Raw genomic sequence first — 22,706 nt, 5'->3', positions numbered from 1 at the left:
AAATTTCTGTATATCAGAGTAACCCAAGAATGTAAGAAATATGTCTGACACATTAAAAAATAAAATGTAAAATTTGCTCCCAAGTAAAACTGAATCAGATACAGAAAAATGCAAACTTACAACTCTTTCAACTGCGATAGATTAGCAAGAAAGTTTGGTATGCTACCTGTCAGGTTGTTTCCTGCCAAATTTCTAGGAACAAGCAAGCAGGAATCTATAGCTATTTAAATAGGCAAAAATAGAATGTGGGAGGAGTATATGCTCTACTTACAAACTAACAATGGCAGTAAGATTGGCCAAACTTTGGGGGATTTCACCACCTAATCCACTGTTCGATAAATCCCTGTACATAATAAGCCACCCAAAGCAGGCTTTAGACACAGACCTTGGATGTCTGAAACTACTTGTAGGTTCATATAGGCATGCATACATTGAGATAACCCTTGGGGATGTATCATTGCTGCAAACCAACCCTTCCCATGCATAGCCTAGAGGTAGACAAGGATCTCCTGTCCATAACTTGGCAAGTTGATACTTGTTCATAATATCCATAAGAGAGCTGGCTGCACATATGTAATGAATATTTAGCAAAATACAGTTAAAAGATCGAGTTCTTGATGTATTTCTCACATTTTTCTTTCATGAAAGTGTAGCATGAATCACATTAATAACTCAAAACTCTACCCACCATCGCCATCATTGGTTAGAGAACTAAGTAACAGTGTAAAGTTCAATGCCATTCACGATTGGAGAAAGTGTACATCTGTTGGTTGGATTATACTGCACAATGTTTCTCAGAGATTGGTAGATATTTTTGGAGCGTATCGTTGTAGCCTTTAGATATGAAGGTGTCATAGGTCCATACAAAGCGTTGGAATCCAATGTGATTTCAAATTCTCTTGTTTCATTGGCATAGAGTAATTGTAATTCAGCAAAATGTATGCACATGAGCAAATAGGCATCTTGAGGCACATTTGATGGTTGCCATTGTATTCCTTGACTGGAGTTTGGATTGACATCAGCAGTTTGCATCAGGGCTAATGGTAGCATATATGGACAGTTGCTGAAGAAACATTGAGTGAGGTGCTAATAGAGGAGAAAGGTGCAGGAGAGAGCCAAAAACGATCAAAAACATCATCAGGATACCTGGATGCACAACCATAACTCAGAAACAGCAAGTGCAAGCACCAAAGGTTCATTAAGTAACTTTCTTAGAGATAAAATTATGCAGGCAGAACAGACATCAATACTGGACAAGTAAAAAAAGAAAAGATAATAAGCTGCTCCAATTCATCCACCCAGATCACAGCTTTTAAAGTAAAACATGCCAAATTCAGTGTAGCGCCACAGGCACAAAAGACAAGCAATCTTCAAGAAAGCTGGCAGTAAATCTTGACTATGTATTTTGCACATATGCATCTTTCGACTATGAGGGTTGCGGTAGGCCAATAACACCGTCTGTGTATAACTGTTTAGTTATACACTGCTGATCCCAAGCCCGGATAAAGGAGGAGGGTTGTGGTAGGCCAGTGACAGCCAACATAAAAACTTAGTCACATCCTATGAATATAAACCAATATGAGAATTTCGTTGGGGCGTTCCCTACTGAGCAACACGATGTACTCTATAGGTCTCGAGGCAATGATAAATGGGCAAGGGTTGCTAGGGCGTCACACCGGCGTCCGGGTGTGGTGTCAAATAGGCAAGGGTTCTCTCACTTTGTTGGACGGGTGGGGGTAAAGAAGATAGTTCAAGACCATAAAATTAGGTTAGGCACTTGGAACATAAGGTCTTTAATTGGTAAGTTGGTAGAGTTTGTAGATGTTATGTGTAGGAGAAAGATTGATATTTTATGTCTACAAGAGACCAAATGGGTAGGTGAAAAAACAAAAGTGATAGAACGTTTGGGATATAAGATTTGGTATACAGGAATAAATAGGAATAGGAATGGAGTAGGGATTGTTATTAGTCCTGAGTTTATAGATAATGTAGTTGAGGTCCGTAAGAAGGGTGATAGGATTTTACTTATTAAATTAATATTATGTACGAATATTATTAATATTATTAGTGTTTATGCACCTCAAGTAGGTTTAGATGATTCTATTAAGCATCAATTTTAAAAAGATTTAGATGGAGTAGTACAAGGGATATCTTATAGAAAAAAGCTTTTCGTCGGTGTTGACCTTAATGGACATGTAGGCATTAGTAGGGATGGATTTGACAGTATCCATTGAGGCTATGGTGTAGGAGAAAGAAACGAAAGTGGAGAAAGGATTTTAGATTTTGGTTTGTCCTATGATATGATCTTAGCAAACACTTGGTTTAGGAAGAGGGAGTCTCACCTAGTAACATTTAAAAGTGGGGTTAATACGAGTTAGATAGATTTTTTCCTACTTAGAAAGAGAGATAGGGGTTGTTGCATCGATTGTAAGGTTATACTGGTAGAAAGTGTAGCTACACAACATAGAGTCTTAATTCTAGATCTTAGAATTAGAAAATGTCACAAAACAGATAGACTTAGGATAGCTCATAGAATTAAGTGGTGGGTACTTAGAATTAAGTGGTGGGTACTGAAAGGAGCTAAACAAGGAATGTTTGTAGAGCAAATAGTTAAGAAAGCTGATTGGTGTCTGGAGGAGGATTCAAAATCAATGTGGAATAAGATAGCGGGTGGCATGAGAAAGGTGGCTAAGGAGGTATTGGGTGAGTCTAAAGGCGGTGCACCACTAGGTAAGGATACATCATGGTGGAACGAAGTTGTCAAATTAGCTATTAAGGTTAAAAGAAAGTGCTATAGAAATCTAAGTAAGTCGTGATAATGAGAATTTGGAGAAGTATATGATAGCAAAGAAGGAAGCTAAAAAAGTAGTTCGAAACGCGTGGGATAAGGTATGTAAAGGGGTTTATGACAAGTTGGATACCAAAGAGGATGAGAGGTATATTTATAGGCTTGCAAATATGAGAGATAGGAAATCGAGGGATCTGGGTATGATTAGATATATCGAAGATGAAACACAAAGGAGTTTAGTCAAAGATGAGGAGATTAAGGAGAGATAGAAAGATTATTTTGATAAGCTATTTAATGGAAGTCATGCTCAGGATCTTGGAGACTTCTCCATTCCTTTTCAAGAGATGAATCGTGACTTCATGCGCAAGATTCAAAAGAAAGAAATTGCAGAGGCTTTAAAGAAAATAAAATCAAGAAGGGCAGTTGGCCCATATGGTATACCTAACGAGGCTTGAAAATGCTTGGGTGAGAAAGGTTTAGAAAGGTTGGCAAATCTTTTTAACAAGATTTGGTGGACAAATAAGATGTCTAATGAGTGGAGGAAGAGTACTTTGGTGCCTCTATATAAGAATAATGGTGATATACAAGATTGCACAAACTATCGTGGTATAAAACTCATGAGTCATATTATGAAACTTTGGGAGATGGTGATTGAGTATAGGTTGAGGAAGGTTGTCATGATATTGGAGAATCAATTTGGTTTTATGCCTAGAAGATCAACTATGGAAGCTATACATCTTCTTAGACAACTTATTGAGAGATATAGAGAGAGGAACAAAGATTTGCATATGCTTTTTATTGATTTGGAGAAGGCATACCCTAGAGTACCTAGGGATGTTCTCTGGTGGACAATGGTGAAGAAAAATGTTTCTCTTAAGTACATTAGTATAATTAAAGATATGTACGAAGGAGTAGTAACCAATGTCCGCACTTGTGGAGGGGTGACAACCAATTTTCCTATAACGGTTGAGTTACATCAAGGATTTGCATTAAGCCCTTTCCTATTTGCTATAGTGATGGATGAGCTTACGAGATCAATTCAAGAAAATGTGTCATGGTGTATGTTGTTTGCTGATGATATTGTTTTGATTGATGAGTCTAGAACTGGGGTTAATGCTAAGTTAGAATTATGGAGACATACATTGAAAGCAAGGGGTTTTAAGTTGAGTAAGAGTAAGACATAATATATGGAATGTCGATTTAGTAAGCAACGAAGTAGTGATGGGAGTGTAGTGAAGCTTGGTGAGCAAGAAATACTGGTGGATGATTGTTTCAAATATTTGGGATCTATCATTCAAAAGTATGAAGAAATTGATGGAGATGTAAATCATAAGATAAAAGTTGGGTGGATAAAATGAAAAAGTGCAACTGGAGTGTTGTGCGATCATAGAATGCCATTGTGGTTGAAGGAAAAGTTTTATAGGACGACAATTAGGCATGCTTTACTATATGGTATGGAATGTTGGGTTGCCAAGAAACATCATATTCAAAAAATGAGTGTAGCTGAGATGCGTATGCTTAGATGGATGTGTGGAAATACAATAAAAGATAAGATTCGAAATTAGGAGATACGTAAGAAGGTAGGCATTGCATCCATTGAAAATAAGATGAGAGAGAATTGTTTACGGTGGTTTGGACATATTCGGCGAAGGCCTAATGATGCTTCAGTTAGAAGGATGAAAAAATGGGAAAATATATTAGTTAAAAGAGGTCGGGGTAGGCCTAAGAAGACTTGGATGGAGATGATAGAAAATGATATGAATGCTTTGAACTTCACCGAGGACATGGCATTGGATAGAAATGAGTGGAGGAGAAGGATTCATGTGAAAGACCCAGAATGATTTTCTTTTTTGGTTCATGTCGCCGGCCCCAATTGTTTTGGGATGAAGGCGTAGTTGTTGTTGTTGCATCTTTCAACTATGGATATTATGCTATATATTCCCATCAAAGTTACCTTTTTCATTATCTTTAAAATAGAAAATCAGCATAAGATAACTGAGACAACTACTTGACTAAAATTAGGCTAAGTTCATTTCTGCTACACGACACATTGGATTATTATCAAAGACTACCTAAACCTAGGGCCAGGAAGCTGGCCAGCCTGCATTTTAACAGGCCAACTGGGACATTGACTGGGCAAGGCCCAATCAAGGCCAATCCATCAATAAGGCCGATCTGTTGGGCCAGCTGAATTACGGGCAGGGCAGGGCCAGCCCGTGGACTGACTGACCCGTAGGCACCCCTACTTAAATCAAAGGAACAAAATAGATACCAAATGCTGGTATTTAAATTTGTCGAAATGGGCGATGATGTTTGCAACTCCCAAATATGTTAAATATTAACAATAATTTGAAGGAAGGGATCTTAATGCCTAGAATTGGGAAAACAATAACAGATACTTTCACTTGATACAAAGAAACACATAGGCTTACAACAAGGCTCCATTTGGGAGCCGGTGTTGCAGAGGAGATGAGAGGGATGATGGAAGTGAAGAAAATGGGTGATGAGAGTGGAGTTGTCAATTACATCTTTGTGCGGATGTAGTTGAAAAAGGCCCATCTCCACTCTCTTCGCCACTCATTCCCCTCTCCATCTCCCAAGACCTGGCTCCCAAACATCAATGAGGGTAAATGGGGTAGGGAGCATTTATTAACTCCTCATCTCCCCTCCCATCATCGGCTCCCAAACAGAGCCTAATATTAGAAAAAGCAAAATGGATGATACACAAATCTATTTTCATTGTAAAGGCATAAACATCCATCATTGAGTAGCTACATTAATTTGTTTGATCAAGTAATAAGTAATCCCAAGAAAGGAATGCTTAAGAAAATAAACATACATTGTAAAGAAGCCCTTGAATATTGGCAACAATCAAGTCTACTAAAGACTTGATAAGAATAATCACTCACAAAGTGCATTAAGGCACATAAATCTCACAAAATGCACTAAGGCACACACTTTAAAATATCAACTTTTTATTAGAAAGAATTCTCTCAAAAAGCATAAAATACAAGGGGGCATCAACCCTCTATATATACACTTGAGATGGCCCAACAACTAGTCAACCTGGTCAAAAGGAAAAAATAAATAAATAAATAAAATTACAACCACCTATATACGAAATATATTTTAATATATATATATATATATATATATATATATATATATATATATATACATATATATATATATACATACATATATTGTCAAGCATATATGTATGTACGTTGTCAAAAGGGATGAGGTGTAGCGAGGCACTCCACCAAAAACCGAGGCGAGGCGTAAAGCGTAAGCCTCATTTTTTTTAAAAAACTTTAAAAAAATTAAAAAAAATATCTAAATAAACAAATAAATAAATGCTTTATTGATAAAATAACAACCAATAAGAAATAGAAAATCTCAAATAAGTACTAAAAAATATGAGATTAACATATAAAAGTAACTAAAAACTGATTATATAACTGAAAAATATATGAGATTAACCAAAAAAGTTAAAATATACTAAGAAACTAGTTACATAACTGAAATAAATGGAAAATATATGAGATTAACCTACAAAAGTTAAAATATATGAGATTATTCTAAAAAATATGAGATTAACATATAAAAGTAACTAAAAAAATGATTACATAACTGAAAAATATATGAGATTAACCAATAAAAGATAAAATATACTAAGAAACTGATTACATAATTCGAAAATATATGAGATTAACCAATAAAAGTTAAAATATATGAGATTATTCTAAAAAATACGAGATTAACATATAAAAGTAACTAAAAAACTGATTACATAACTGGAAAATATATGAGATTAACCAACAAAAGTTAAAATATACTAAGAATCTGATTACATGACTGAAATAACTGGAAAATATATGAGACTAACCTACAAAATTTAAAATATATGAGATTAACATATAAAAGTAACTAAAAACTTATTACATAACTGAAAAATATATGAGATTAACCAACAAAAGTTAAAACATACTAAGAAACTGATTACATAACTGAAATAACTGAAAAATATATAAGATTAACCTATAAAAGTTAAAATATATGAGATTATTCTAAAAAATATGAGATTAACATATAAAAGTAACTAAAAAACTGATTACATAACTGAAAAATATATGAGATTAACCAACAAAAGTTAAAATATATTAAGAAACTAATTACATGACTGAAATAACTGAAAAATATACGAGATTAACCAACAAAAGTTAAAATATAGTAATATATTAAGAAATTGATTACATAACTGAAATAACTGGAAAATATATGAGATTAACCTACAAAAATCTTGTTGATTATGTCTCAAAAATCTTGTTGTAATTTTTTTTTGTGCCTCAGGCTTGTGCCTTGAGGCACAGAGGACCGTGCCTCAAGGTGAGGTGCGCCTTTTGCACCTCAAGGGGCGTTTTTGATAACACTCTCAGAAAATGACTTAAAATTCTAACACTCCTCCTCAAACTTATGATGCAATTACAGAAAGTTTATCAAGAAGAAAATTGAACCTTGGCGAACACAGAGCCTTGGTAAAGAAATCAGCAAGTTGATATTTTGATGTCACATAGGGAATATCAATAGTCTTCTTTAAGTATTTTTCATGAACAAAGTGGCAGTCCATTTCTATATGATTAGTTTGTTCATGAAACATGTGATTTTGAGCTATGTATATGAAACTCTTGTTATCATAGCATAATCTTGTAGGATTCTGAAGTTCAACTCCCATATCTAAAATAAGTTATTTGAGCCACACAATCTCCATGGTAGTGATGATCATTGCACTATACTCAGCTTCTGTGGATGACAAAAACACGTTTTGTTGCTTTTTACACATCCACGAAATCAAGGATTCCCCTAGAAATACATAGAAACCAGTCGTTGAGCGCCTCTTATTTGGATCTCCTCCCAAATCAGCATTCGAGTAAGTTATGAGATCTAATGACGAAGAAGATGATAGAAAAACTCCCTTATTGATGGTGCTTTTAATGTATTTGATGATTCTTATGACTGCACCTATACGAGTTGATGTAGGAGCATGCTGAAATTGACTAGCCATGTGGTCAACATGTGCTATATCAAGTCTTGTAATACTTATATACATAAGAGATCCAACCAGTTGTTTGAAGGGAGTTGGTGTAAACCCCTTAACTAAAAAAAAAATGATTTCGGATTCACGTTGGATCTGAAAGGCTCACCGCCCTCTCGTGCTTATAAATAAGCATGCGAAGGAGGGTTTCTCTAACGCATAAGAGGAAATCCCTCTCCCGCTCTCTTCTCTCTCTCCGACATTCTCCCATTCCCCCCCACCCAACCTGCTCTCTCCCTTCGACAACCTCCGTACCCCCCGACTCTCCTCTCGTCTCATTCTTCCCTCGATTTCCCTCTCTCCCTGACTCTCATTTTCTCTCCTGCGTACCCCCTCTCCCCTATGTTTGCTGACAGCCTACAGCCAACCCCTGCTGGAGCTCTCTACCGACAACCCCCTGCAGGTATGCGGATCTCTCTCTCTGCTCCCGCTGTCCTCTTGAGTGGCTCCGGTAGGAGGACGCCAATCCTCTTGCCTCCCCCTCATCTCCCCCTTTTCGATTGGGAGACCAAAACCACCATTGTCAATGGCTCTAGATTTGCCAGGAAGGGTTGGGGGGAGCACCCCCTTTCTCTTAGCCCTCCTCCCTTGTTGTAAAACCTATAAAATTTCAAGCGGAAATAAATAAAGGAATTGCCTTCTTTTGAGTTAGAATTTGTGTTTTTGTTTTATATTGTCAATTTTGTGTGTTTATACGCTTAATTACACCTTTCTGACAAACAAGGGTAAAATAGTAATTTTAATAATTTTGGTAAATAAAATATTATTAAAATATTCAATTTAATCACTTTAATGAGTCACAAACCCATTTAGGCATTTTTTTGAGGTGTTTCAAACTCAACAAGATATATTTTAATGGGTTCTAAAATAATTTCGTAAAAAGGGTATTTTAGTCATAAAAGTAATTACGAGAAATATTTTAATTTAATAAATTATTGTTTTAGAACCAAATTTTGTCTAAGTTAAGACTATGAGTCACCAAATAGTCTTAGTTTTTGTTTATTTTTATTTACTTTATTTATTTTCTTATAAAAATTTTCTTTTATTTATATATAAAATTGTTGTTTTTTTATTTACTTAGATCCTTGGGTCGGACCCGAACCGGACCCACCCTCACTGACGTAAAATCTAACGCAAACCCTCTTTTGTTTACATTTCATCTTCTCCATTCGCAACCTCTTTGCCCCGATTCCTCCTTTTCATTCCCTCCTTCCCCGTTCGGAGACCACCGGAGCAGGGTGCCACCGCCGACCTCCGCCTGTCGGCGACCTTCCGTTTCCCTCTGCTCTTCTTCCCCCCCCCCCCCCTCTTATTTTCCTATTTTCTCCTGTGTTTTTCCTTTGCTCGGGTGCCGGCTGGGAACACCACGAGGTTTCGTCGCCGTTGCCGGGATCCACCGCAGCGGTTCTCCTCTGCAGGCGTCAGGATTTCCCTTGGCCCTTCTTCTTTCAACAGTGCGAATGGGGCCAACGTTGAGCGACTGCCATATTTCGACCCAGCCGAGCCCTATCCTTTGCCGAAACTTCTCGTTCGCATCGTGGAGGTACGCTCCTCACTGCTTTGAGTTGGTTTGGGCGTTTTTAATGAATTTGTATGATTCTGATTATCGATGGCCCTCCTCATTTTTCCTGTGTTTCATGTTCGTCACATAGGCCCCTTGCCCATGTGCATATTTCTTTTTTCCTTTTAGCATTACTGAGTCGTTGTTCGCCAATTTCTGCTTCTTTTCCAGTCTTTTGTTGAGGGTATATGTGTTCTCTGTAATTGAGTGTTTTTACCTCAACCGAGCGACCCTAAGCAGGGTTCTGCAAATCACGATCGTGATCAATTCTTCTTTCTTCCTTCCCTTATGCTGTTAATGGGCTGAAATACATATATGCGTTTGATTGGATTTTTATTCACTGATTCTTCATTTTTTTTATGCCGGCCGATTCTAACTGTTTTCACGGCCTAGTCCGTGCACCCGATTCTCGATATGGGGAATCGTGCAGGGCTGTCGTGGCACAGCAACGAGTATACCTTCATTTTAGCGACCATTTGGTGTTGGTTTTGTCGTTGTGGTTTGTATTCCCAAAGGAATACGAAACCCCCTTCGAAACCGAGTGTCTCGAATTTTTGTGCCATTGCAAGGGGCGATGCTTTGGACTGCATGCGGCCGTGAGATTTACTCCACATGGCTGTCCAGTTTTGTATGGCCTCGTGAACATGGTACTTTTTTATTTTTTACAATTGATTTACCGATTCACATTTTGTTTTTTTTTGTCATTCATGTGCGAAAGTGAGGTTTGATAAGTTGTCGTTATGTGGGCAATTGTAGCGCTCTATCCTTGGGAGAGGGACAATTAGATCTTGTCCTGTGGCAGTTGCATTGGACTCTCCAGATCCCGAGTTTCTTTTTACTTTTCGTCGCATCGAAAAGGTAGGATTCCTAAACTAAAATTTTAGAATGTTATTCATGTTATATGATAGAATCTAAAAGTTAGTAATATACACACTAAATTCATAGCACAATTACTTTACTAGAAATTGTTTAAAATTGTATTGTCTATATAATTGCGCGTTGCAGGTGCGTAACTGAGCAAATTGCGCGATGCTTAATGCTAAGCATCGCATGCGGCTAAAAATGCCATGCAAAATGAAATAAGAAAAATGCAAATGCAAAAGCCTACAAATCAGATAAATACCCATGGTAAGTAAGTGGTGCAAGCGCACCATAGGTTAATTATTTTCTTCAATGCAACACTCTTCTGCTCACACACTCACATAGCTGTGGATATCTAGGACTGTTGACAATTATAGTTCAGAGACCATGCTGGACATGGTTGTAGTTAGCGAGATATTAGAGTGTGTTTGTTGTAGGTACATGTTTGACATTGTTGTGAAATAAATGGTTAAATGTATTGTTGTATGTGAATTGACTGCATCAAATGCTTGCGTAGCATTATTTTTATTGAGTTTGCTATACATGTGAAATTTATATAATGAAAACATGCCTAAAATGAATGTATCATGCTTGTGATGATGATTATATTTTTTTGTATATCATGTTAATGTGTACAAGTACGATGTGATGTGTTTCGCGTATGAACAAATGAAATTATCTGTGTGCATAATAGCTCATGTGAGTGCATATTATGTTAAGCATGTTGAGATTAAATCATGCATGAAATCATGTTAGAATTGAATCATGCATGTGAGCATGTACGGTTGAATCATGATATGATAGGGTCATGCACAGAAGTGAATACAAATTTGTTATCAACATGCATGAGAGCATGTAAATTTGAATTATGCAAGTGACATAGACTTTGATATCATGCATGAGAGCATATAAATTTGAACTATGCAAGTGGCATAGATTCTGATATCATTCATGAGAGCATGTAAGTTTAAGCTATGCAAATGACATAGACTTTTGAATTCATGCATGAGGGCATGAGAATGTTATCTTGTGAGAATATAATGTTTGGCTCTTACCTATGACTTAATAATAAAGATAACTCCAGACTATGGGTCCATTTAAGACGCCAACAAGACTGGGCTTTCTGGGATGACTGAATCCGTTCTGATCTCGTGTCCTTCCGGGAGAGGGAAGGGCGGTACAAGCCTAATGAGACATGTTGTGTTTTGAGGGCTAAAGACGTCTCTTGTCTCCATCCCACGGAGGTTAGGGGATAGGTCTACCAGTGAGTTCTACGTGGTAGTATCACAACTCTGCAGTGTTAGGGATGCATGCCCGATTTTTCGCCAATGATATTGGTTTGGCATAGGCCAAGACCTGAGACCATAAGTCCGTTCTCTCAACCGCTGCACTGCAGGATTGAATCGCTCGGGAAAGAACCAGTTAAGCCATATGAATGTGATAAAAAATACATTGAATAATGAATATTCCTATGGTTGTTTCTAGATGCCTATACCTTATTTTGTACCAGATGGGTTTGAATAACAATATAAATAATTAATTAGATTTTTAGGATAACTGCTTCCATATGCATAATCATATATTGTGAGTTTGTAGAGACTTATAAGGTTTTGCATGATTATTGCATATGAATTTTGTTACATGTGAATGAAAAAACATGTTTATGATTGGTCATATGATTTGACCCTTTGTTACAAGCTAAGGGCTTGGTTGATGCACGTGGGGTGCTTGTGTATGCGAGTCACACAAAAAGGGTCAAGATAAGAACTATTCTATTATTATATTTGAATTACAAAGTGCATAAATATTTTGATAAATGACATATGAATATGTGTTTGAAATAATGCATGCCTTAGTCATAAATTGGACATGAGCATGTTCCCTTTGAGTATAATGAAAGTGAATGATGGCATTATATGATATATTGCAACCTTACTTCACTTTGAAGTATGTTATGAATTGTTAGTTTTATTCATTTATGCAAATGATTATCATGTATATGAATGAATATGAAATTGAATGCCATGAATTAAAATGAGAATGATTTTGAGTTTCCATGCATACAAGTGATGTAATTATGAATGCCATGAAATGAATGATGGTTTATGTAATTAAATATCATGGTCTTATTATGATGTGGATTCTCTTGACTCTCATTTCTAAAATGATGGGAATTTCACTTGATTGTATCATTTTAACTTGAATTGCATTCTTCAAGTTTAGTTTTGGTTTCCTACGGGCATGTAGTTGATGTCCTACAATATTTACAGATAACCTCGTAGAGGATTGAAGCGAAGTGCAGGTTGTTACGTGGCTGAAGGCTCCACTCTTACCTACTACGATTCCTGGAGGGATCAGGCAAAAGTTTTGAGATAGTTAAAAACTTGTGTACATTTTACTTTTTGTCTGAATCCTTACATTTAAATAAGTGTGATATTTTGGAATGAGAACATTTTTAAATTCTATCATTTCATTCCTGTTATGTTCTTGCATATGGTTTAGAACTTTAAATCTTTACATAACTCCTCAATTATCTTAAATCTTGATATGTTTTGTAAAGTCTTTAGAGTAATAGTCCCAATCAAATTGTATCTACAGATGATTCCATACTATATTTGATACTGGGAGGCTAATATACACGCCCACTTGCGCTCAAGTGGGCCGTCTAGTATTTGGAACGGTTGGAATGTGACCATAGACAAACTTGTTGGCATATTACTTTCGGGAACCATATGAATTGTTTATATAATTAAAAAGTTTTAATTTTTCTCAAAATTTAGGGTTTGGGAAAGTTTTAAAAAGGTTGAATTTTTTAGGGACGTTACACCCGTCTTCTCATTCCTCTTCTGATTTTCTTCTTTCTGCTACCATCGGCTAGTTGGAAGGAACTGGCCGAAGGCCACCCAAGCACAAGTGCCTCCTCCGCTCATGCGGTAGCCCCCTTCTGAGGGCCCCTTGCAGCAAGCCATCGATCACATCCCAGGGCTGCTGCCGGTATGGGATGGCCTGAGCTGAGCTCGTGTTCTCTGCCCCACTGCCTGTGGCCGACATGGGCCTTGTCCCTTGGTGCAACCATGTCTCTCTCTCCGGCCTGGGTTGCCATCGGGATCCCACCTCATGACGGTGTCTGCCCGGTTTCCAGCGCAGTACTGCTGCTGCCTTGAGATCGACAAGGCCCAGCTGAGCTCGGTCACCTTGCCTCCTTGTTGTTGGGCTCGGTCTGAACTGAGGCTAGCCCTGCATTGGGAAAGGACCGAGCCTAGGCTCAGTCCCTTGCCATGGTTCGGGTGAGGCTCGACAGCCAGATCGAGCCCAGCTTGGGGCCAAGCTCGACTTGGAAACCGAGCCCACCCCCCTTGTTTTTCATTGTTGCCGAACCGAGCTTGGCTCGGTTCGGGTCTAATTGAGTCTGGCCCGGTTAGGGCCTGACCGGCTCGCTCGTCGATCCTATCTCGGCTTACCCCAACTTTGGACCCGGCTCGGCGAGTCAGATCGAATCTGGTTCGGGTTCGACCCCCGCAATGCAAGCATTGATTATTACATTTATTTTAACTAATTGAATCATTATCTTTCGCAACACAATAAAATATCTTTCTAACGCACCCCATCAATGCAACAGACTCGATGCACGCACCACGACATGCACAACAAGGTATAAGACTTTAAAGACCCATGCTCAGAATCATCAACGAATCCGACAATCTCTGAGGTAGGGAAAAGTTGCGCAAAGGACAATAGATTATATGGGATTTATTAATGAAGCTTACACAAGATAATCTCCAAGATAATCAAAAAAACTATAAAATCGAATAAGATACATTACACCAAGACACTCCAATTGTTTTGTTTTTAGAGAACAGTATCATCCAATACCCACTAGAATGCATACAAGATCAACAACCCTGGAGCGATGAACAACCAAGAAAGTTGATGGGCTGCTTTTACCTTGCGGAAAGAGAACAGTACAACACAGAAGCCTGAGTATGTCCATCAACTATAAAGTTGTCACTATAGGAAGAGCTAGATGCTTCTGATTTCTGTTGGGTACTATTATTTGAAGTTCCAGAAATCAACACTTCATTGCACAGCGCAATGGCTTCCCTTAGTTCACTCACTACCCTGTTCATATTTGGCCTTTTGATCCCCTTATCTTGAGTGCACTCTAGTGCCAAGTCTGCTACCTTCCAGAATGAACTGGCATCATACCTCCCATTAAGGTTTGGATCTGCAATGCTCATATGGTTGCCCTTCAGACGGTTAGGAAGCACCTGCATAAAACAATTAAGAGATGATTAACCTAAGTGCTTGCCATCAAGAATCATAAATCAAACATCCACATAAACCATCTAAACATGAGCACATGAAAAGTTCAGAAATCATTCATCAAAACTTGAAAGTTTGCACTATATTAATGCATTTGAGAAAGGCAAATAAACCACATCGGTTTCCACTTACAGATGGATAAAATTTCCCAAGAAAATTCTATTTCTAGTTTATACAATCTTAAATTCTTATAAAATATAGTTTACTATGAAAAGGGTATGCAAAGAAGGGAGCATTTCATACGAAAGAACTGCAAATTTTACGTAGCATAGAACAGCACTAATGTAACTGCACCACATAACCAATCATTCTTGTGATGATGGTTTCTCTTAGTAGGATCTAAAATTAAATAAAACTTGGAAAAATCTGAGTGGCCTTTTGAAATAAATAATCATAAAAGCTTGAAATTGCCACAATATTATGGATTTTGTGAGACTTTTACAATAGGATGCTGTTTTTTATTTTATTTTTTCACTTTTGGAAACAAACTAGGAACACATATTTCCGGAGTACCAAAGTTTGCACAACATATAGATTTAGTAGAATAATGTGCTTATTGTGGTGTATTCGCAAAAACATAGGAGAATGCATACATGTAGACGCCATGAAGTGCGGGTACGGGTGCTCAATGTTCTCCTCAGCCTATCGATGCCCACGACGAGCCCACACCTTAGGTCGATAGTGAGCAGGACCTTGAACCCAATAAGAATGGACTAGAATATGGTCAATACGATTGGCTTTTGGTTGTTGGCTCTAATCATACATACAACCCAACCCCTCCTTTTATAATAAGAGATAGGGGTGTGTAAAACCCCCTTCGACGGGTTCGTCGGTGGGGATAAAAATAAATAAATAAAAAAACATAAAAAATAAAAAAGGGAAGATGGTTCCCCATTTGGGAGAACCGCCTTCCTCGTTGCAGATCAAGGGGTTGAGGATAAACCTCACCCCTCATGATCGACGAGGAGGGTGAAGGTTATCCTCACCCCACCGTGAGGGCTATAAATAGCCCTCACGGTGCGCCCCCTTCACTCGAGTAAGAGGGAGAGCGACAAACAAAAAAAAGGGGGTTTCAAAGGCTTACCGGCACCGACGACGAGGTAAAACCCTCCACCTTCTTCATCTTCGTCTTCTTCATTTTTGCTTTCTTTTTCGGGAAAAAAGGGGGCCGACAACCATTGCTGCCGGTGAGTTATAGAAAAACAAAAAAAAAACTAGCCACATTTTCTCTATGTAAACTTTGAACTCTTTTCCTCTGAGAAGTAATACCAACTAAACTTGAACTCTTGAGGTCCCACATCAGGGTATTTCAAAGTGGTATCAGAGTCAAGTTCACATAGAAAATGTTCATCATTCATAATAAGTTCAAGGACATAGGAAATGATATAAGTCTCTGCTCGATAAAGACACGTTAGTGATTAGATTATTTTGTTATTAAGAATGGCTAGCGAGCGAGAAAGTCACAAGGACCCAAGGGCGCAAGACCCTTCTGAGCCTTCTATCGTTAGGAGAGAGGAGTTCATCGCTGCAATGACAATGGCTACTCGAGTCATGGCAAGTATGACTCAGATAGTTAGAGACTTGACACCATGACCCCCGCCAATTTACATCTTAGTTGGGGACCTATAAACACCCCAAATTTTTCAAATCCATTTCGGACACCCCCTTTTATAGATGCCGAACCCCCTTTTTGAATTCCTGATTCATTCAGGAGTATATTTGAATCAATTTGTGATCTCGAGTTCATCTGCTATCCGAGATCCAACGTCATTTCTTAAGTTTTGATCTAATATCTAAGATCTGGTTCCAGGTTTGATCCAATATCCAAATCCGAACTCCATCATAAGCCTGGATTTTCCATTTTTATAAATTCATTCCCGAGGTTCGAACCCAATCCGAACTAATCTCCCTTATTTTGATCTATAATCGAGATCCAAATCCAAATATAGTTTTTATTCAAAACCACGGATCCAGATCCTTTTCAAAATTTATTTTTTGCTCTAATTTTAAATTCTTAAATTTGAAATCCAAATCCATTATTTTGCAAAAATCTTTTAAAAATATCATGGATCCACTTTATAGTCCAATTTGGATTTTGAAATATCAAAACAAACCCAGATCCACTTTCAAAATCCAATTTTTATCCCCAATTCAAAAACAAATTTTGAATTTCAATCCTAAATTCAATACTTTTGCAAAATTTCTTAAAATTCAATCTGGATCCGGTTTTAACTCAATTTGGATTCAAAAATCAAATTGGATCTTGGATCCAATTAAAATCCGTTATTTTCAAAATCCTCTTTTTTTATTCATATTTTATTGTAGGTTTTTAAACCTATTAAAATTCATTTTTAAAGAAAAATCGTCAACCCTATACGAGCCCATTGCTGCCTCAGCCCTCTAGAAAAAGGGGAAGAAAAGGAGGAGGAAACAGAGGAAGAAAATAAGGAGGAAAGAAGGAGGAAAAGAAACAGAAAAAGAGCAGAAAAAGAAGCAGAAAATGAGCAAGGAAAGAAGGAGAAAGAAGAATAAGAAGAGGGAGGAAGGAAGTAAAAAGGAGGACATTCAACGATTGGTGGTCAACAGTCTCTCTCATCTCTCCTCTTCACTTGGAGTTTACGAAAATTTGAGAGAAGTTTCCAGCCCTTTCTTTCAGACCCCTTCAGCCAAGGTGAGTATTCCTCTTCTATTCCCTTAAAATTTCTTGTCATAGCATGAGTAATGGATTAGAATCTGAGTTTTCATCTTCCTATTTGCTGCATTTTAATCTCTGTTTTGATTGAGCCAAAAGAATTGAAGTGATTTGATTTTTTTAGATTAAATCCTTCTTTCAAATGGGCTACAACAAATTAGATTTGTGCCTCAGCCATTTTGGTTTTCTTTTAATACATTTTCTGTCTTAATTTTTCATCATTCATGCATTCATTCATGTTTTAAGGCATTAAATTTTATGTTTGAACATCTACGCATGTGCAGTTTGCTTTTATCATGTTCAGTTGTTTTCTAGATTATACTTTGAATTCTGATGCATTTTAGATCTATCGATTTGTATGTAATCAGAGCTCATTTCGATCTGAATTTTTTACTGCAACTTCATGCATATGTCTTCATGCTCTCCACCAAAAATCAGATCATTCTGAGTTTGTTTGACCCACTTTAAAAATCGAGATTCAGAACTTGTTATTTTGCACCGTTAGGATTTTAGCAGAATCAGGACCAACTTGCGGGAGTGATTTCTCCCTAACCAGAGATGATCTTTCCGATCCGTAAAAAGGGGTGTTTTCTAAATTGAACCTAGTTTGTTCATACCAAATTTCAGTGATTTCTATAGTGTTTTCATACCTGTTTTTGGTAAAAAACCACAACCCTGTCACCCTGTGTCATTTTAACGACTCAGATTTTGATCCATTTTGTTAGAATTTTATTTCCCTAATGGGAGATAATTTTTCAATTCTGTAAAACGGTTTCTCTTCGTTTATATGTCTAGTTCATCCCTGTAAATTTTCAGAATTTTTCATGGCCAATTGCTATTTTATTTTGATTAAATACCAGAACCTTGTATCCAGATTTTGTACATGTTCGGTTTTTTGCCCCCATATCATGATTGTTGTAGCACTCCTTCAAGAAATCGTCATCTGATTGGTAACATTCTTCAGCAAATCGTTGTTACAATTTTTTTTGGGTCTTCATTGAGTCCCTACTGCGATTTGTAGTGTTTTTGGGTCTCCAACGAGCCCCACAACGATTTATAGTGTTGTCTAGTCTTTTTAACTACGATTTGTAGTATTTTCGGGTCTCCAACGACCCCTACAACGATTTATAGTGTTGTCTAGTCTTTTAACTACGATTTGTAGTGTTTTCGGGTCTCCAACAACTCCTACAACGATTTATAGTGTTGTCCATTCTTTTAACTACGATTTGTAGTGTTTTCGGGTCTCCAACGAGACCCACAACGATTTATAGTGTTGTTGGACTTCACTATAGCGATTTGTAGTGTTTTTCGGAAAACACTACAACGATTTGTGATACAAATCGCTGTAAATCGCTACCCGAATTAGGACCAACTTGTCAGGGTCATATCTCTCTAACTAGAGATCGGATTTCAAATTCGTAAAAAGTGGTGTCTTTGTTATAGAGTCTAGTTTATTCCTGTAAAATTTCAGCGATTTCTATGGTCATTTGATACCCCATTTGGATAAAAAACCAAACTTCTATCAGTCTGCCTTATTTTAGTGACATAGTTTTTAGTTCATTTTGTAAGAGTCATATCTCCCCAACGGGAGATCATTTTCCAAATCCGTAAAAAGGGTTTTCTTCCTCTATGTGCCTAGTTTATATCTAGAAAGTTTTATAACTTTCTATGCTCATTTGATATTTCAAACCTGTTGAAAACCGAGACTGGTTACAGAATTTTAAATTTTGTAACATGTTCATTTCCTGTTTGGAAACAATGACTTCTTGAAGTCGCCATTTTCAAACCAAAAGCGATTTTTCAATTCTGTAAATTGGGTTGGTTTTTTTATTAAATTGAGCAACTTTTCCCTTAAATTTGGTAGAAATCGGGTCTGTTTAGCCTCTGTAACATCCAGTTTACTGAAAGTTATCTGTTAAAATCCAATTTTCCGTTTCTGAAATTAATGCTCTGATGTTTTGATCATAACTCTAGTTTCAGAAATGATTTTGATATTCTGTAAAAAAGAAATGCTTCCTTGTTGGGATGTGAATCCATAGGTTCATTTTGACTCAAAATCAAATCGTTTAAGACTTTCATCTGCTCGTAATGCTCTGACAGCTTCATCTGCAAAATCCTGATTCTGCAAAATCTTGTCTTATCTGGATAAGAGAATCCAAATTCGGGTTTTACTCAGATGATTGCTTGGCATTTTTAATTCTACAACATTCATTAGATTGTTAAGCATCTGCATATCATCTTAGAAATTTCTAAGATCATTGATCATTCATTCATTGCATCTTTTAAAACTGATTTTATGAAAAAGCATTGCTTTGTTAAAAGGAAGTTAAAATGGGCATTTTATCACTTTTAAATCCAAGTTTTCAAACATAACTCCTGTATTTCATAAATATAAAAATGAATTTTATCAAGTTAGAATGCCTTAAATTCATTTCAAACAAACTTTTGAGTTTATTTGCCTTTGTTTCAATCATTTTCAATATATTTTCCTGAAAATCTCAATTTCAAGGTTAAATTCACTTTGAATCCAAGTTTTAAAATGAATTTATATTTTTTTAAGCACCAATTTCGAAAATCTGAAACTCCAAGAATGCCTTTTCAAATGCTTTCACAAAATCATATATCATATGTGTTTATTTTGTTTAATTTTTCTTTATCTCTGAGGCATAAAAGGCTAATTTTGGATGTATTCTTCAATTTTTCAATAATTGAAGAAAAATCCATAAAAGCCTACACTTATTTCTAACAAGTTTGCTCATTTTGCAGGATTTTCAATTTTTGTTATTTCTTTTTAATCGTTGTATCAATTCAAAGGTTGTAATAAATCAATTAATGAGAAGTTTACTTTATGCTTAGCTTATAATGAATGAGCATGTAGTTTAACTTTCCATTTTCATAATCAATATGTTGCATTTTTATTTTCATTTTCAATAACACTATGGTGAAACACGAATGACACAAGCACCATTCTAATAAAAGGTGATTAAATCCTAAGTTGACGATTTGCATTTATGGCCATAGTCAAAATGTGAACAAAACTTAGGGTTTTCATCTTTTATGGAATAACATTAGGTCCACACTGGATCTCTTTAAAAAAAATCATCATGTTTTTCTAAATATTTTCTTTATTTATCAGAGTTTAATTTAAAATTAACTCAAAAGATATATCAATGACCATAGTCAGGATATATTGAGAATTCATTTTACTTTAAACTCTATAAAGGCACAAAAATGTATTTTATTCTCCAAATGAATTTAAATACGATTATTATATAATACATTTTATGGCCATAGTCAGAAATGTATTATATCTTCAATCTTATTTCAATTCACTTAAAGAATGAAATATGTTTTTCAAAACCTAATTTTAAATTTCTTTTAATGCATTCATCATTTAAGATAGAATTGCATCAACATTTTTCACCTCTTTGAAACCATTTTCAAATTTCCAAGTGAATTTTGAGTAAATTTTCAAAAAATGTTTTTCATTCCTAAATTCCAAGTCATTGTTTTATTCCACTTCATAAATTTAATCTTATTTCTCAATTTCATTTTCAATTCTTTTTAACTTAAAATCCTATTTCAAATACCTATTTTCAATTCTCAATTTTCAATTTTATTTTTAAATTTCTATCTTTGGATTTTTACATTCCAACTCTGAATTTTATTCCTTATTTCTCTCAAAACCCCAATCTCGATTCTCAATTCAATTCAAACCTCAAATTCCAAAAAACTTGACTTTGGATTCGATTTTCAGATCTTCGATTTCAATGCTTTTAAATTCATTTCAAATTCTTGAATTTCAAAATCGTCATCTAACTTGCGACATCTTTCAGTAAATCGCTATTGCGATTTACCGTACCTTTCCATAAATCATTGTGCGATTTATAATGACTTTTAGCAAATCATCATGTGATTTACGGTGTTGCAATTTATCGCGTCTTTCAGAAAATCATTGTGCGATTTACAATGTCTTTCAGAAAATTACTATTGCGATTTACAGTATTCTTCAATAAATTTTAAATCAATTTCTGAATTTTCGGGCCGTTCCTTAAAAGATGTTTCCAAAATTCATTCCCAAAATCACTTGGAAAATTTTAAATTTTCTGAAGCATTTCTAAAAATATGCATTCTTCTCAAGTTCAAAATCATAGCACAAGCCTGATTCAGTGTGCATTTAGGACTTAGAATAAACACTTAGATAATATTTTAGCAAAGCAAAAAGGCATAAATTCGATCCTTGGTTCGATTACCCCTGGTAAAGGCGCTAGGAACGGTTGAACCTCGTACCGACGAGCGAATCCCGTCTCTCCATTTCCCGCAATTTTTTTTCAAAACGGAGGTGAGTAAATTTTCAAAATCTTTTTCCAAAGGTCAAGTGAGACATTGCAAGAAATTTTCTCTTTTCTCCCTCAAAAGGAAGAAGAGGAAAAATTTTGCAGTGATCACAGGACCGAGATAACTATGGTCAAAACTACCCCTACTCTACTCGAGGGCGACAACCACAACCATACGGGTGAGGGACTCACCAGTCCTACCGTTAGAGAGTGAGGTCTGCACGTGGACGAATAGAAGGAGATCAGATGACGACTCGAGGAGGAATCGCGAGAGGAGCATTCTCTAGTGCAAACTTTGCACCTCGAGGAGGGTCTCGTATGACTAGTGCACGAGGATGATATATGTCCCAAGCTAGCTATGCGGTTGCATGAGTGCGGTCAATCGAAGAGTTTCACATTCAATCAGAGAATCACTTTCTAAAGAAACTAGGAGGGCAGCAATTCAGACAGCGGAAGCAGCATGGCAAGCTATAGAAGCCAGCAGAAGTGGCCCAAGATTAAGGCACATACAAGCAACTTTGAGAAGTTCAGAGGAAGGAGGCGAGGATGAAGATTCGACTGAAGATCCCGCCTTACCTACCTACACTCCTGCCTCCCCTACCCACAATCCTTCCTCACCTACTTATACTTCTGCTTCGCCCCAATACAACCTAAATGTTCCTCATGTGAGTCACCCTCATCAGACACGAAGAAGTTCACGGAACAAACCAAGCTTCAGGTAGATTGAAGAATGATATGGCAAAACGTTAGGAATAGTTAGCATATTCAGTCTAGTTCTATTATCTTTTGTCTTGCATTGTTTTCTTCTTGCTTTCTAGTGATATTTTCTTTAGATGTATGAGATTGATTAATGAAATAAAATGAATGTTTTTATCATAATATCTAACATGTGATGGAATTTTGTACAAGTATAAACAAACCATATTATGATAAGTTCATTATGTGATAATGTCAATGCAACATAAATTCCACTTGTAAGGGAACATTTTATCTATCTAAGGACATTGTAGTTGCAAGATGAGAGAGGGGGCAGCTTGACGCAGCGACTG

The 22,706-nt window shown here is 36.5% G+C and overlaps 1 protein-coding gene and 1 long non-coding RNA gene across 2 annotated transcripts in view; one reads left to right on the top strand and one right to left on the bottom strand.

Annotated features, from left to right (window-relative positions):
- Positions 1-9,067: 9,067 nt before the first annotated feature.
- On the top strand, positions 9,068-12,980 carry LOC149813928 (uncharacterized). Its single transcript, XR_016428324.1, has 3 exons — positions 9,068-9,426; positions 10,450-10,572; positions 12,608-12,980. It is a non-coding gene; the product is annotated as an uncharacterized LOC149813928 (long non-coding RNA).
- Positions 12,981-14,025: 1,045 nt separating this feature from the next.
- The window catches only part of LOC149813927 (putative LRR receptor-like serine/threonine-protein kinase At1g05700), a 65,224-nt gene continuing 56,543 nt past the window's right edge, over positions 14,026-22,706 (bottom strand). The window contains exon 14 of the mRNA XM_089991367.1: positions 14,026-14,573. Within this exon, the coding sequence (XP_089847493.1) occupies positions 14,247-14,573 (327 nt within the window). The 3' untranslated portion in view covers positions 14,026-14,246. The remainder of the gene's footprint in view (positions 14,574-22,706) is intronic.

Source organism: Nuphar pumila, chromosome 16, assembly GCF_984573655.1.
Source record: "Nuphar pumila chromosome 16, dmNupPumi1.hap1.1, whole genome shotgun sequence".
Classification (NCBI taxonomy): Eukaryota; Viridiplantae; Streptophyta; class Magnoliopsida; order Nymphaeales; family Nymphaeaceae; genus Nuphar; species Nuphar pumila.
Note: the sequence above shows the minus strand (reverse complement) of the source record. Positions and strands in the feature narration are given on the sequence as shown.